The sequence below is a fragment of the Ictidomys tridecemlineatus genome, chromosome 8 (assembly GCF_052094955.1).
Source record: "Ictidomys tridecemlineatus isolate mIctTri1 chromosome 8, mIctTri1.hap1, whole genome shotgun sequence".
Lineage (NCBI taxonomy): Eukaryota > Metazoa > Chordata > Mammalia > Rodentia > Sciuridae > Ictidomys > Ictidomys tridecemlineatus.
Genome location: NC_135484.1, coordinates 98096429 through 98112678, shown reverse-complemented (window position 1 = coordinate 98112678; position 16250 = coordinate 98096429). Strand labels below are relative to the sequence as shown.

At 32.7% G+C, this 16250-nt stretch overlaps 1 protein-coding gene across 4 annotated transcripts in view; it reads left to right on the top strand.

The window, feature by feature from the left end:
• Nucleotides 1-13923, top strand: part of Tinag (tubulointerstitial nephritis antigen) — a 73019-nt gene extending 59096 nt beyond the window's left edge. For 3 of the 4 annotated variants that reach the window (XM_078019859.1, XM_078019860.1, XM_005318548.2), the window contains 2 exons: nucleotides 3373-3418; nucleotides 13577-13923. In XM_078019859.1, the coding sequence (XP_077875985.1) occupies nucleotides 3373-3418; nucleotides 13577-13711 (181 nt within the window). In that variant the 3' untranslated portion in view covers nucleotides 13712-13923. The remainder of the gene's footprint in view (nucleotides 1-3372; nucleotides 3419-13576) is intronic. The other variant, XM_078019858.1, reaches the window with a different exon arrangement.
• Nucleotides 13924-16250: the final 2327 nt, after the last annotated feature.

Here is a 16250-nt window from a genome sequence, read left to right as displayed (position 1 = left end):
ATCAACAGATGAATGGTTAAAGAAAACGTGGTATGTATAAAAAAGAATTAATATTCTGCCATAAAAAACAAGATTATGTGATTTTCAGGGAAATGGACAGAACTTGAGAGCATTATGTTAAGGGAAATAAGCAAGACTCACAGAAGTGTTGTATGTTTTCTTTTGTTGATGAAAGCTAGAGAGAAAAAAAAGTGGAGGGATTTTGTGAAAATAGAAGGAAAACCAGTAGAATAGAGCAAGAAAATTGGAGAGGCAGGAGGAGAGAGAAAGGGGGAAATACTGGGGAATGGAATTGCCCAAATTGTCATAGGCATGCATAAATATGACATAACAAAACTCACTATTTTGCATAAATTATATGCATGAATAAAAAGTTTTAAAAATAAAATTATTTTAAAAATAAATTAGTCTTATAAGCACTTTAAAGTTATAATAAACATGCTTCTGGAAAAGAGTTGATAGATTTGTAAGATAGGAATTATTGCAGTATTTTACATCATCAAAAATATTTTTAGATAATCACAATGAATTATATGGAAACATAATGAATATGTTGGCATGTGGAAAGAAGTTCATATTTCTTAAAAGCCCCTGAACTAAGACAATTTATTTCACATATAATTTATTTAGTAATCCTAAAATTTAAAAAAATTACACAAGTATGTTACAAAATACTTCTTCCCCTTTGTGATGAAATGTTTTGTTTCCTGTGTCTTTAATTTGTTGATAGAGGAATTATGTCTGGTTTTCATGTTGCTGAATCTTAAGCCCATATGATATTGTGACTCTTCATCCCTTAAATATTATCTCAATATTTTTGAGGGTCCCTGGGATTATATCAAATGATTATATTTGTAAATGCAGCACTTATTCTATGGTATATTTTTCTTGTTCATTTTTTTCCTCTTTCCTCTATTAAATACTATTTTGTCCTCTTGTACTTCACTCTCAGTACACTAGAGTTCAAGAAGTTTGAACAGTCTTACAAGGAGGGAAAGAAACATTGATCACTTTTGGTTTATCCTTTATTTGAGTGTTATTAAAAGTGTTCCACAAAATACAGTATTTAGTGAAATAGCTCTTTTAGTTTCTAATGACAAGTCTTTGAGTCCCTTCCTAAGTCCTACCTTAGTCAAGTCCAATGTGGGAGCTGAGCTTGGACAGCTCTGAGTGATAGACAAGAAATTGGAGTCTCAGTTGCTATTCTTCCCTTTAGACCAAGGCTTCATAACTGGGCCAAGCTTGTCTTGCTTGGATAGCTGTTTCTTAATTGAGAGATCTTTCTTAGTAGGAGTCTTCATAGTGGTTTAAGCAGGACTTTCCATAACTTCTTACCCTATTTGTTGGAATCTCAGATAATATGAAGTCTCTGCCCTGTGTGTATAATCTCAGCACTGAATGAGTCTGTAGATGGTTCTGATTTAGCCTTGGATTTTATATTTTATGCAAATGGCTTTGTGTGAGATCACCTGGAAAGATCATCCAGATCATCTGAAAAGAAAGTTTGACTAGTAAAGATTTTGGAAATTATATTGAAAGTTGTTTTATAAATAAATAGAAAATAAGTAATTGAAGATTTCAGATGTGGTCTACTAATTCAAATAGGCAATGGGCTTTGAACATTTGGGGGCACTTATATTATAACTGATCAATTTTTTTTCCAGTGGTAATGAGTTTTTAAAGAAAAGTTGCAAAAATGTAAATCACTTATAAAACTATGAAATGGTTTTGAAAATTGAACCAAACCCGACTTACACAAGCTGCCCAGAACATTTTAAACAGTGTAGTAAAGCACAAAAAGAAATGTGATCAGTACAGTTACCACTCTGTATCAGAAACAAGACAAAAGAAATTTGTGCAAAGTTTGTCTTTAGAGTTTTCCCATCCTATCACTTTTTTGTCTATTTTGCTTTTATGATAAAGGATTCAGAAGACCTCCTGTCATCTTTAGAAAGTAACTTTTTGCTATAATACCATCTTTCTATTCCAAATTCCATCAAAGACATACTTCAGCAAACTGACATATTGAAAAATACATTTTTAAGTGTATCTCTTTTTTTATTGGTTGTTCAAAACATTACAAAGCTCTTGACATATCATATTTCATACATTAGATTCAAGTTGGTTATGAACTCCCAATTTTACCCCAAATACAGATTGCAGAATCACATCGGTTACACATCCACATTTTTACATAATTACTATTAGTAACTGTTGTATTCTGCTGCCTTTCCTATCCTCTACTATTCCCCCTCCCATCCCCTCCCATCTTCTCTCTCTACCCCATCTACTGTAATTCATTTCTCTCCTTGTTTATTTTCCCTAGGAATGGTTGTAGTGTAATGGTGGGTCATAGTTTAGTGCAAAGGAACTCTGATGATGGGATTTGGGATATTAAGAATAGGTAATGAGATGACAAATGGCAGAATTAATTATATTCTCACAATACTTCAAACTCCATGAAAGTGGTACTCAATGTGCTTTCTCTATAAAAACCAGTGTTGTTTAGGACATCCTGCAGTTGGAGATTATATAAGGAAAAGAGCAATATAATATGTTAACAAGAACATTGGGTTCCTAGCCCAACATTTCCTACTATGTGATTTTGGACAAATGTCCATTAACTCTGTTAATAGAATTAAATATTAAAAGTTTAGGTTCCTTATGAACTGTTATATGCTGCACTGACAATGGACCAGTACTGTCAGGCATGAACGGAAGGTACATCCCAGCAACTTGGGAAGTTAATGCAGAAGGATCCCAAGTTGAGCCAGCTTAGTAAAACACTTTTTCAAAATAAAAAGGATCAGTGGTAAAGCACCCAAGTTCAATTCCCAGTATCTGAAAAAAACAAAAAGGAAATGAATTAATACTGGAAACGTAAGTTTCAATAGTCACACATATATACTGATGGATATATAAATTTGGCATATTACCAGTTAATTAAAGAATACATGAATATAAATATTTTATATAAAGTTCCTAATCTACAACAATTATCTACATTTCCATTATGATTTTCATCAGTAGTGTTCAAGATTTTTTTTTGTTTATTTCTTTTAGGATAGCATTTCAGAGGGCTAGATAGAGAGGGGCAATATTTAAGTACTTGAAAATCACTGTACCCCAGTGCCTTAGGACATCTCTCTTTTGGTCAATGAATTATATTTCAAAGTATTTGGATATAGATGAATCTTCTATGTGCACATAAATGATGTTAGAATAAAGAGGAAAGTTATACAAAGACTTTCCATAAGGCAATGATAACATCTTCATTTAAACAGAGTAGGGCAAATGAAAGTTAAATGACAATAAACTGCATACAAATAAAACATTCATAACAACACTAATGCCTATTATTATTATTTGTAGATGGGGCATACTGAGAGGAGCACAACAGAAGAAAGAAAAATTTTGGGTATGTAACTTTTATTAATTGAATTTCTGCTGTGAAGTGTAGACTGTTGGGTCCCTCTGCTCTCTGCTTTGTATTATATAGTCACATCCTAAGTCTCTGTTCAGTTTTTCATAACTTTGGAGTCTTCTCTAGCACAAAGTTCACTGAAGTAATCTACACTATAATGAGGGTTTTCCTCAAGTCTTCTTATTTCAAATCGTACAAGAAGAATCAATATTTTGTTTTCAAATTGAAAATCAATAGGACAATTGATTATGTTAAAATAATGCTTAAGCTTTTTCATATATGCATATGCATATGCCAATCAACTTGATTTCTTTTTATATTATATCATATATAGTATATAGTACTATATATTCATATATATTTTCTAGAAGTTAAAAAAAATTTTGCTAATTATAACACACACTTAGATTTTTATTAAGGAATAACCAATGTCTAGCCTCAAAAAAGCATAAAATATAGGTAAGAAGTAACTTGAAAAATATTGGAATGTGATATTGCAAGCATTCATTTAATTATGAATTTGGACAATTTTCTCAAGTCTTTATTTACTTTCATTGCAGAAATAGTATAAAGTCTAGGTAATGTTACTTGTCAATAGCTGCAAGTGTAATTCTCTAACAACATGTAATACACAGTACAAAGTGTGCTGTAGCTTACAAAACACTGGGTATCAGTATGCATACTCACCAGAATAACTTGGTAGATTTCATAATAAAGTAATTCCTATAATTAATCCCTTAAGTATGTGACCATACCTTACAATTGTCTGGTTGATATATAAAGTTATTATGTTTTAAGTATAAAGATTCTTTAAACAAAAACAGATTTTAAAAATATTTTTCTCACTAAAATAAAACTTTTAGTAGATAACAATTAATGTCTAATGGTTAATATAAATGATTATAAAAAAGATACATTATTTGACTAATGTATCTTCTGACAATTTCTAACCAGAGCCTATAGGTGTTGTATATGTACCCCACCCGCCACTACACATCTGTGCTCATGCTCACTGTGATTTATTTACTACATACCTACACACCACCCTTTTCAATCATTTTTTGTAGCTACTATCAATTCTGAAGTACTATTTATCAAGCATTTTTCAATGAAAACTTTACTTCATGGGGTGAAAGCAGGATTTCCTTCTGCTGTGATTCTTTTGGATAAATTGTTGAATGTAAGTTGCAGGAATATAAAAATCAGACAGAAATTTGCAATAAGTTTTTACGTCGCACATTTTGGCTGGATTCTTCCTCTATTACACTGTATACTCATGTATACTCATCTTGGATTAGGGGCATGTTTGCCTTATTCAGCAATGTATCCAAAGGGCAAAATTAGGGTGACAAACAGTGAGAATATGAACAATAGTCATTGAGTGAGTGAATAGTTTTGTGCACTTGGGAAAAGTTAGTCCATTCATTAAGGTAATCTTAATTTATTGTAAAACTTAAGAGTGATTTAATGAAAATATGAAATCTTTAAGTTTTATAGAACTGTTGTATAAAAAAGTTATAAAATGTCTGAGATGTTATCCTACACATGTACACATACACACACACACACACACAGAACACCTGGATCAGAAGCAAAGCATTTGTAATTGATAGTAGAACCAGATTAGTAGGAAGAAGATCATCACAGCATTGCATTGTGGGTACCCACACAATAGTCATGTAAGTGATCTGATCAGAGCCGGTGAAAGTACTATATGAAGCTAGCAGTATGTGTCCTGTAACTGAGGGACAGAGAACAATGGATTATCTCCAGTTTTATACTGAAGAAAGATAGTTTCCTCCTTTCCCAAAGTAAAAGAACAAAATGTTTATTCTATTAAGATGTGATGGAAAGGATCCTGTGTTCTCACCCTCACCCTTAGAAACATAAATATGTCTTTCTGAGAGCTAGATAAACTCCAGAGATAATGTGTGCAAATACTGGGTTTCTTCCCTTCTGACATGTAAATACTGAGGGAGATAATGTTCCAGTACTTCTGGCACCTTGGGGCTTAATTTAGGACCTTGTTTGTGCTCTCTTTAGCTCTCTAGAGGAGATAAGGAGTTTCAATATCTCTTCAGATCAGATTAGTTAACTAGACAAATGACTCTAGATTTAATTCCCCTGGCATGCAGAGAGTAAATATTTCTAAGACAAGTGAAAGCAAACATTCCTTATTTTTATATTATATACATTTTGTTTGTCATGATTCTAGGACTTTTTGCAGGAGCACTAAGAAACTCAGGCAAGTTTTATTTTCCCACTTATACACAGATGTTTCAAAATATTTACAAATAGACCTACAAAATAGGATTTTTATTATAATACAATAATTGGATGGCTTCTATTGCTGAATAAAATATAATAAATAACAACAAGCTATAAATTCCACTAAATAGGAAGATAATAACAGCATAGTTTTCCAAACTTGTGTTTTAAAAGAAATGAGAGATATTAATCTGGAGTTTTTCTGTCTTGGGAGAGTTTAGTAGGTCGGGGCTTAAGCTGAGAATTGGGTTTGTAACAGGCTGAGAAAACTTCTAAGAGAAAGAAAATCCAGCTGGATGGGAATCCAGAGGAACCCCAAACACACAGCCATTTCTTCCTATAGACTATTTCCTGAGAGAATAGAGTGAGGAGCTAAGGAGAAGGAATGGAAAGGCAGGGAGAAATCTCCTGCAGCATCACAGAGCCTGGGAACAGATTTACCTGAAGAACCTAGAAAAAAACACATACTCATAAAACATTTAAAACCAACTATGGACAAAAGCTTCTCTCCAGTCCTAACCTCATTGAATTTCTGATGATACAGATATGGTGATTTATCCCTTGAAATATGTACCTGGAAGAAAGTGCTAGCCTTCTTTTCATTAATAATAATAATAATAATAATAATAATAATAATAATAATAATAATAATAATTTAAAAGCAGTCTTTAAGCTGTCATAAAAATTCTAGTATACATTTAAAAATTATGAGACAAATGAAGAAGAAAAATGTGACCAATAATGAAGATTAAAAACTATCAAAAGTAATTAGATGATATTTTTGATGTTTTGATGTGGGCTTTAAAATAATAACATAATAAAAAATTAAGGGAAATATAAATGAAAAGATAGAGAAGTTGATCAATAAAAAAATTAAATCAAATAAATTCTTTGTCAGTGGCGCATGACAGTAATCTACAGTGACTCAGGGGGCTAAGGTAGGAAGATTTCGAGTTGAAAACCCGCCTCAGCAATTAGGGAGGACTTAAGTAATTTAGTGAGATCCTGTCTCAAAAGTTAAAAAGGGCTGGGGATGTGATTCAGAGGTTAAGCACCCCTGGGTTCAATTCTTGGTACCAAAATTAATTAATTAATTAATTAAATTTAAATGAATTCTTGAATTTGTGAATGTCATGTTCCATAGTATGGGTTAAATAGCAGAGAGAATTAATGCTCCTAAATAAGGTTCAATGAGATATAATCATACTGTATTACACAGAAGAAAATGTAATACAATGAAGAACAAAATAAATCCAGAACAATTTGAAAATATAGGTTGGACGCAATCAAATTCTTTAAAATAGTCCCAGAAGGACAATACAAAGAAGGAGACAGAATTAATATTTGAATCCCTACTAGCAAAGTTTTTTTAAAACTAAAGATATTACACAAAGGATTCAAGAAGCTCCATAAACTCCAAGCAAGAGAAGTAAAGAAAATTGTGCTCCAAAACATCTCAATCAAATATTTCAAAATAAAAGATAAGGGGTAAAAATTTAAAATATCCCAATTTAAAAAATATAATGCTTTACCTTTCAAAAAGCAACCTTAACCTGTAATCCCAGCAGCTCGAGAAGCTGAAGCAGGAGGATTGCAAGTTCAAAGCCATCCTCAGCAAAAGCTAGGCCCTAAGTGACTCAGTGAAACCCTGTCTCTAAATAAAATACAACATAGGGCTGAGGATGTGGCTCAGTGGTCTATGGCCCTGAGTTCAATCTTTAAACAACAACAACAACAACAACAACAACAAAACCTTAGAAATGATAAGGGACATTTCAACAGGAAAAAAAAAAACAAAAAAAACCCAATATGACCAGGCTGAAGTACATCAATGACAATGATGATGATAATGATGATGAAGTTATACCTGTCTTCCTAGAATTTTATATCTGGTGACAGTTTTCTTCAACATAAAATCAAAATTAAAACATTTAGAAACAAAAGCTGAAATATCAGTTTCAAAAATTACAAATCAAAACTTACAGAACAAAAGTGAAATAGATACAATATTTTAACACACTCAGTCTCTCATAGAAAAAGAAACTAATATCTAAATAAAGATATAGAAGATTGGAAAAATAATTAGATATTTTATGTAACCAGAAACCACAACAGAATTTTTCTCTTAAAGAATACTTTAAATATTTGCCAATATTGACCATGTGCTAGGCTATAAGGCAAGTTTGATTAATTAAAATATTGAAATTTTACAGAGCATGCTATGTCAAACTTTGTTATTTAGCTAAAGCATTATGAAATTTAATAGAAATATGTGTGTGTTAGAAAAGAAGAAATATTCACATTGGTGTATTTTAAAAAAAGAGATTTAAATATTGATTGGTGTATTTTAAAAAAAGAGATTTAAATATTGATTTTATAAGCTAAAACAAATTCAAGATAGAATGAAAGACATAATAAAGTTAAGAATAGACATTCATGAGAAAGAAAGCAGACATGTAATACAGAAAATCAACAAAACAGGGTTGATTCTTTGAAAAGATTAAATTCTTAGGAAAACTAAAAAAGAAACAGAGAGAAATCAAATTAACCCAGAGATGGAAAAAAGTACTACTATATACTCATAAATAGTAAGTAGATAATAAGAAGATATTATGAAAAAGTTATGATGATCTCTTTGAAAATATAAATAAAATGGCTCACTAAATTCTTTGGAAAACAACGTATCAAAATTTTACGAAATGAAAATAGAAAGCATTAACAGTTATGGGTTGATGTAAAAAAAGACTCCATTCTATCTAACAATCATGTAGATAAACTCAGACTTAACATACTTTACTGGCAAATTTTTCCATACATCTGGAAACAAATAAAACCAATTTTATATCTAGAGCAACAGAAAATAAGAGTCCCTGACTCTTTTTATGAACCAGCATAACACCAATATCAAACTTGAAAAGGACAGTACAAAAGAGGAAAATTACAAGTTGATATTTCTTAGGAGCACAGAATTGCAAACAAAATACTGCACTGAGAAATATATTAAAAGAATACTATGTTTTGTCAAATGAGATTTATCTCTAGAATGCAAAGATAGCTTTAAATATTGAAATTTATATATTTTGCCACATAATAACAAAGAGGGACAAAGACATATTTATCATAATTGATGCATACAATGAATTAATAATAAAAGTCAGCACTTTAATTAGTTTTCTATTGTTTAAAGAATGATCACAGATATAGAAGCTTGCAATATCATGCATTTATCATTCCCAGAGATCCATGGGTCAGAAGTCCAGTCAACTTAGCTGGGTCCTGTACTCAGAGTGTTACAAGGGTAAAATCAGAGTGTTGACTGGGGGCTTTTTCCATCTGGAGCTTGAGGTCCACTTCTAAGCTACACATTGTAGGTAGAATCCAGTTCTTATGGTAATGGGATCAAGACCTCATTTACTTGCTGGCTGAGACTACTCTCAGATCCTGGAGGATGATCGGAGTTCCTTTCATGTGGTCCCTTTATAGATATTCTCACAAGTGCTCTCACAAAGCAGCAGGTTACGTCTTCTAGAACATTAGGGAAAATGTAGTTTCTGACTTCAAGTTGGATTTTTCAAAGGCTTACCAAATTTTGGTTAGGCATGTGCAGAATAATCTCCCTTTTGGTTAAGCCACAGTTAATTTGGGGGGCATTTGAATCATATCTTCAACTTTGTAATAACATAATATAATCACAAAAGTACATTCCATTATATTATACAAATCCTGTTCACACCAAAGTGAAAGAGACCATACTGGTAATTTTTACACCAGGGACAGGAATTTCGGGGCCCATCTTAAAATTCTGTATACTACAGAACCCATTCATGATCTAGAATTTTAGCCAATTAAAAATAGAATGGAACTTCCTTTATCTTATAGTCTATAAAAACTCTACAAACTAATATCACAATTAATTATAAAACACTAAATGCTTTTATCATTGCAAAGTAAAGTATGGACATTCATTATTATCACCTCCATCAGTATTTCACTGAAGTTTCAACCTAATGGAATTAAGCAAGGAAAAGAAATAAAGGAAAAGTTTGATGAGAAATATAACTGACATTATTTGCAGATGATATGATTATATATGTGAAAAATGCAAAAATAATATAGAAATGAATTATTGGGAATAAGAAGCATATTTAGAAAGGTTTCTGGATATTAGGTAAATACATAAAAATAAATTTTATTTTTCTATAGTAGCAAGAAACAATTGTAAATCAAAATAAAAAAATAAACACTATCTAAAATTACATAACTACTTAAAATTCTAGGAAATACTCGAATGAAATTTGTCTAAGATTTTTACTGTGTTGAGAGAAATAAAAAAAAAGACTAGGGTAGATAGAAGGAAGACACCATGTTCATAATTGAGAGTTCTATATTAACATATTCCTTTTCACCAAGTCATCTATAAAGTTAAAGAAATCTTAACCTAAGTTGACCTCAGTGAAGATGAATAAAGTTGGAAGATTTAGACTACCAGAATTCAAGGTTTAATGTAAAACCTCAGTAATTAAGAAGACATTCTATCAACACAGTAGTAGAGAAACGGCTGATGTAATAAAATAAATAATGCAGATTTGAAGCACAAAATATAGTCACTTCTTTAACAACAAACACCATTGTATCTCAAATGAGAAAAGAGATAATTTGTAGTAAATAATGCTGGTACAGGAATCTGCAAAATATTTGTTGGTACATAGTTTGCCAGCTGGTAAATACATTAGGCTTTTAGGTCACACATAGTCTCTGTCACATATTTGACTTTAAAAAAATATAAACTCTTTAAAATATAAATAAATGAAAATTATTCTTAGCTCATGAGCTACACTGAAACAGGCCACTGGCCAGGTTGACCTATGAGCCAACTTAACCCATGCCTTTCTACAGAAATTTTATATATGTGAAAGAAACTAACCAGTTTTCCTACTTTAGAATATATACTGAAAAACAATTTGGGATGGATAATATTACCTAAATGGTTTTGCAAATTAATAAAGTCTCTCAAAGAAAACATAGGCAAATACATTAATGGTATTTATTAGACAATCCTCTCATAAACTGGACACAAAATGAATTAACTTTATAAAAAAGGGTTATCAGACTTTATCAAAATAAGAACACCTATTCCAAATACAGAATTTTGAAATAGAAAAGGTAAGCATAGACAAGAGAAAATCTGTATGTCTACTTACCTACCTACCTACCTACCTAGAAAGATATCCAGCAAGAATTCACATATAGAACATATGGAAATTCTTACAAGTATGTAGGAAGATAAAAAAAAATTAAATAGAAATTAGACAAAAGTTCTGAACAGGAATTTTATAAAAGAGGAAATCCAAATGGCCAACATATGAAAATATGGTCAACTTTATTAGTTATCAGGGAAATGCCAATTAAAAACACAGATATCTCTATACAAACACTACATTGGTAAAATTTAAAAGATTGATAATACCAAGTGTGAGGGTAGAGCATAACAAGAACTCACATACTATTGATGAATATGAAGATGGTGTATTTATATTTATTGTTTATCAACAGGAGAAAGGATAAGAAATCTGTGATACAGTCACAAAATGAAAATATACAACAATGAAATGAATGAAATGCGTGGACATTCCAAAATATGGATGAATCTCAGAGACATTTTTGAGGCATAAAAGAGTACATACTGCATTATTCAGTACTATAAAGACCAAGGAGAGGTACAAGTGATAGGAAGGAGGAGGGTAGATGATGATAGGAAGGTAACATGGTAGACCTGGGCACTATAAACTATTTATATCTTGACATGAGTGGAGATTACACAGGCATAAACTTCATGAACATGGGTATGAATTCACTAAACTGTACACTCCAGATTAATGCACTTTATACATGTGACTACATTACAACTCAGTGAAAAAGTGTTTATAAAGAAATACAAATTCAGGCTTTTGAAAGAAATGAACAAAACAGTTAAGTAAAGGGAAGAGATGAGAGTATGAAGGATAAGATGAATAAATGAAATATATGTCTTGAGATGCCTTTTATTAGTGCTAAATTACAAAGTCACATTCTTTGTCATTATGTTTACTTTTTTGCAAATCTATGGCTAGCTCTCAGTAGCACAAAATTGCTTAAAAAAACCTTCTGATACCTTTCCCAGACTCGCCAAAGACATAATGATAAATTTTGGATGTCAATAATCTCTAGTTTCAAGAATTGAATAATCTTAATATTCTTAAAATTTTATCTTAAGTTGTGACTATTTTTATTTTACTTCCTGGCCTTTGGAAATATGTATATTGGTACTGATTAGAAAATATGGAAATTGTAATTTAGTTTAATTCATTGTTGCTAAAGCTCTCACACACTTTGATGTTGTCCCATTTCCAGCTATTCAAAGTCCATTTCATCTTTGAAGTGGTAAATTGAATTCATAATTTTAGACACATCTTTTCGAGTGTTCCATAAGGTGTCAAGGCTGATTAAGGAGGCAAAGAGTCAAATCTTAAAAAAGAAATATTGATGGTAATCTGCTCTTTCTTAAAGCAATGTTGTCATGACAATTTTTGAAGCTGAATGGATCTGTACTCTCTTGTGTGGTAAGAAATAGAGAAAGCTCAAAGCACCAGCATATGCCTTGAAAATATCAGTGTAGATTGTGCCCTAGACCATTATTCCATTTTAGGCCTAGTGCAAAGTGAATATGAGCCAGTGTGGCAGCTGTTGTAAAGTCTCTGATTTACTGGGCTTGTCTGTTTCATTAAGCTGTGGTCAGCTAACTCCCTCTGGTACGTTTCTTTGGCCTCCATGATATTCTCCATAATGTCTTGGCTCCAACATGTACTTATTCATTCAAGCTTTAAATCCACGAGATATTTTGGACCTATCCCAACTCTCTAACCATCATCATAGTTTAAAAAGAAAAAGAATAAAAGAAAAAAAAATGCTAATTCCTTTTGATTTTGCCTTCTGAAGTTTTCTCAAGTACTTTCTCTATTTTCCCTGCCCCAATTTGCTTACCCATCTGAAGCATTATAGGCATTTGCAAGTTTGTCTCCCTGCTCTGTCTCTCTCTTAAATCCATCTACCTCATATCATATAGGACAATGTAATAAAAACATAAATTGCCCATCTTCCTCCTCTGTTTGGGAGAACTCATGACTTCACATCATCTTTACCACTGTCTCTGAGTATCAATGTCCTTACCTCCCCTTTCTGCCTCATAACTGACTTCCATCTTAGGATCTAATTATAACAAGCTCATTACCTCAATTCACTACTTCATGCTGCTTCATGCTTTTGTACTTGTGTTTTTATTGGTTCCCTTCCCCAGAACCTCCCTTTCTCCTTTTTTAATCTGGTGAATTTATGTTTAGGCTTTACTGTGCATCTCGTGTGGCAATTCTTCCACAAGGATTTTCTGAACTATCTAAATAATTGAGATGTATTTACACTGATTTCCATAGCACTTAATGCTCATTTCTTCCTTACCACTAGCCTTATGTTGCCCATCCTTTATTAGATTATAAACTCTCTGAACACAGAATCATATTTCTTTGGTCTTCCAGTGCCTAGTACATGATTGTGGAGACTTCTGTATCTGTAGTTTGTGTGTCATCCTCTGATGTAGCATTTCAAACTCTCAAGCATGTGTTAAGTCACACCAGCTCTAGATTCTGCCAACTTACACACATATGCCCATATTGATACATAAGTAATAAAACTGTTTGATTATTACTTTGACAACATTTAGGTTCTTAGCTATTATCATCTATAATGCCAAAGGCAGTTAAAGATACATATGAGTTTCCTGTGTTTTTATAGATAGAATTTAAAGATACCAAGGTATTAAACTCACCATTCTCAATTTTTGTTTTTCTTTAGATTGCTGCCAATTCCTGGGGAAAGTCATGGGGAGAGAATGGCTATTTTAGGATTCTTCGTGGAGTAAATGAATCTGACATTGAAAAGTTGATCATCGCAGCTTGGGGCCAACTGACAAGTTCAGATGAACCATAACATATTAAATTTCCATAAGGCCATGCATTTAAGTAACTTCTTAAATTGAAGTTTCACAATGTGGAACTTTGTGTCTTCACCCTATATATATATATATAATTTTGCCTGTTTGCTTGCTTTACCTCAGGCTCTATACTTTTACTTTCTTTATATTACTGAGTATATGAAAACATTAATAAAGGCAGCAGCGTGGCTAATTGCCTTTAAAGTTCTTACATTGTCTTTATTCTTCTCTCATGATAATGTCCCTTTGTCTTTATAAGCAAGATGACCAGATCTGTCTTAAAAGTCATTGCACTCATTTACAAAAACGATGTGGCTGCTTTCCTGGACCAAAGAAGATTTCAGACAACAAAAAGCAAATTGGAAACTCATCAATATGTCATATCTATGACTTTCCTTTTTTCAACTAAATAAGCCTTTCTTAATCCAAACTTGCTTATGTTTTGCTAAAAGCAATGGAAATAGATTATTAGTTGTTTCTCTCAATAAGCTAACATCTTGTTTCTCTTCGTTTACCTAAACGTGTAATCTAGTCACAAGAGAAAAGCAACCATGCACAGAAAATAGCTACTATTCACAGTCCTATGGAATGGTCTCCAAGGTAGAGAAGATATTGAGTAAGGAAATAGAAGCACAGTGTGGACACACATACACCTTTACTTTTGGAAGCAGGTATACTTTGTGCAGCTTATTAAAATTAGCTGTAAAACTATATTTAGAAAGATAACATATTTACCTTGAAAACAGCAACATGATACCATGACTCAGAAAAATAAATACACTTTTATCACAAGTGTTTCTCAGTTCACTGCTTGAGATTTTTAAAAGTAAGCTAAGTTGGCACTAATTTGCATCTAATTGTGATTTTATTTCTCTATAGTCAGACAAGCAAAAATAGCAACAAACAAAAACATAATAATGGTTAGGAAAGGATATAATCTCTTAATAATTCACTGCCATCTAAATGGCAAACTAGTAAACAAAGAAGTAAGGCTGGTCTGTAAGTGAGCACAGCCATTTGTAGTCAATGGCAGTACAACCAAGACCTGAATTTCTGAGCATTATATCATCTTAATTTTCAGTGTGGGAATTTTTTATGTTGTTTGTCCAAAGTTACCCTGATTAGATAAGCCAGGCATGCTGAAAATGGGAGGAAGCAGAGAAGAAAAGTGATGGTTGCAATTGTTCTTTTCATTAATCATTGAAGTTTTATCAGAAGAAGTATCTATTCACTCTGTTCTCTCATAGAAAACTTACAGGAGGGCAATTCACCTTGTCAGCATTGGCCAACATTCCCCAGAGGATTGAGAAATAATTTTTTTTTTCTCAGTCTAGGTTCCTGTAGAAACAGCCCCTACAAAAAGGTTTTGTGTACAAATAATTTGTTTGGAAGAGAAGACAGTGGGGAGTGACTATCTGTCATTGTTAGTGATAAAGGGTGCATCCGCAGGTAAAATCCACCCTGGGCAACTCATTCGTATCTCACTGGGGACTGTTAATTACATTTCAGAGATCTATGCCACCCAAGGAAAGGGCTGTTCTGGAGTTCATGAATTCTCCTCTTTTCAAGCATGGCAAAAGAGTGGGGCAAAATACATTCCAGTCTCTCTCCCTCCCTTTCTTCCTTCCTTCCTTCCTTCCTTCCTCCCTCCCTCCCCCCCCCCTCTCTCTCTCTCTCTCTCTCTCTCACACACACACACACACACACACACACACACACACACACACACCCCAAACAAATAAAAGCAAGTCCTGGTCCTTGCACAATGTCAGTCTGAGGTCCACTGAAATAGTACAAGTGAGGCAAATAGGTAGGGCTTTGTATGGGTAGTAAAGCACTTTAAAAATATTCTTCGGATGTTGAAAACCATGGAAGTAACAAATTTATAATACCGAAAGCACCAGATGACTAACATTCCTTTTAAAAGCACTTATGGGATTAAGTGACTCCACTTCCGTCTGTTATTCAACTGGATAAAGGTATTAAAATCAAGTTTTACATTGTGGCTTGTGGGCCCTTATTATGCATTTTAAAATTCCCTACCTTTCTAATGATTCCAAATAAGGAGAAAACTGTACCCAAAAAAGAAGAAAAAAGAAAGAAAGTAAATTCCACTATAGTAAACCTCATAGGAAAGCACAGAAGTGTGTTTATCCAGCAATTACAGAACAAGAACTGAAAGATATTGAAACTAACTGCGCCAGGAGTGTACCAGTGGGATCAGAATAGTGTTATTCCTGAAGTCTGTTGAGTCAGAGTCTTTCCTTCTATAATGTCGCTTCTCATTTTTGCAACTTTCTTTCTTTCTCTATTTCTTCCTCTCTTCTTCCCTCCATCTGTCCCTCCCTCCCTCCTTCTCTCTGTCTCTCTCTGTCTCTTTCTGTTTTGAATTACTAATAAAATCCAGAGCCTTACACATGCCAGGCAAGCACTTTACAACCGAGCCACATCCCCAGCCCCTACCCAGCTCTTTTATTTAAAAGTATTTCTTGCTATGTTGTCCAGACTGCCTCAAATCCTCCCTCCTCAGCCTTC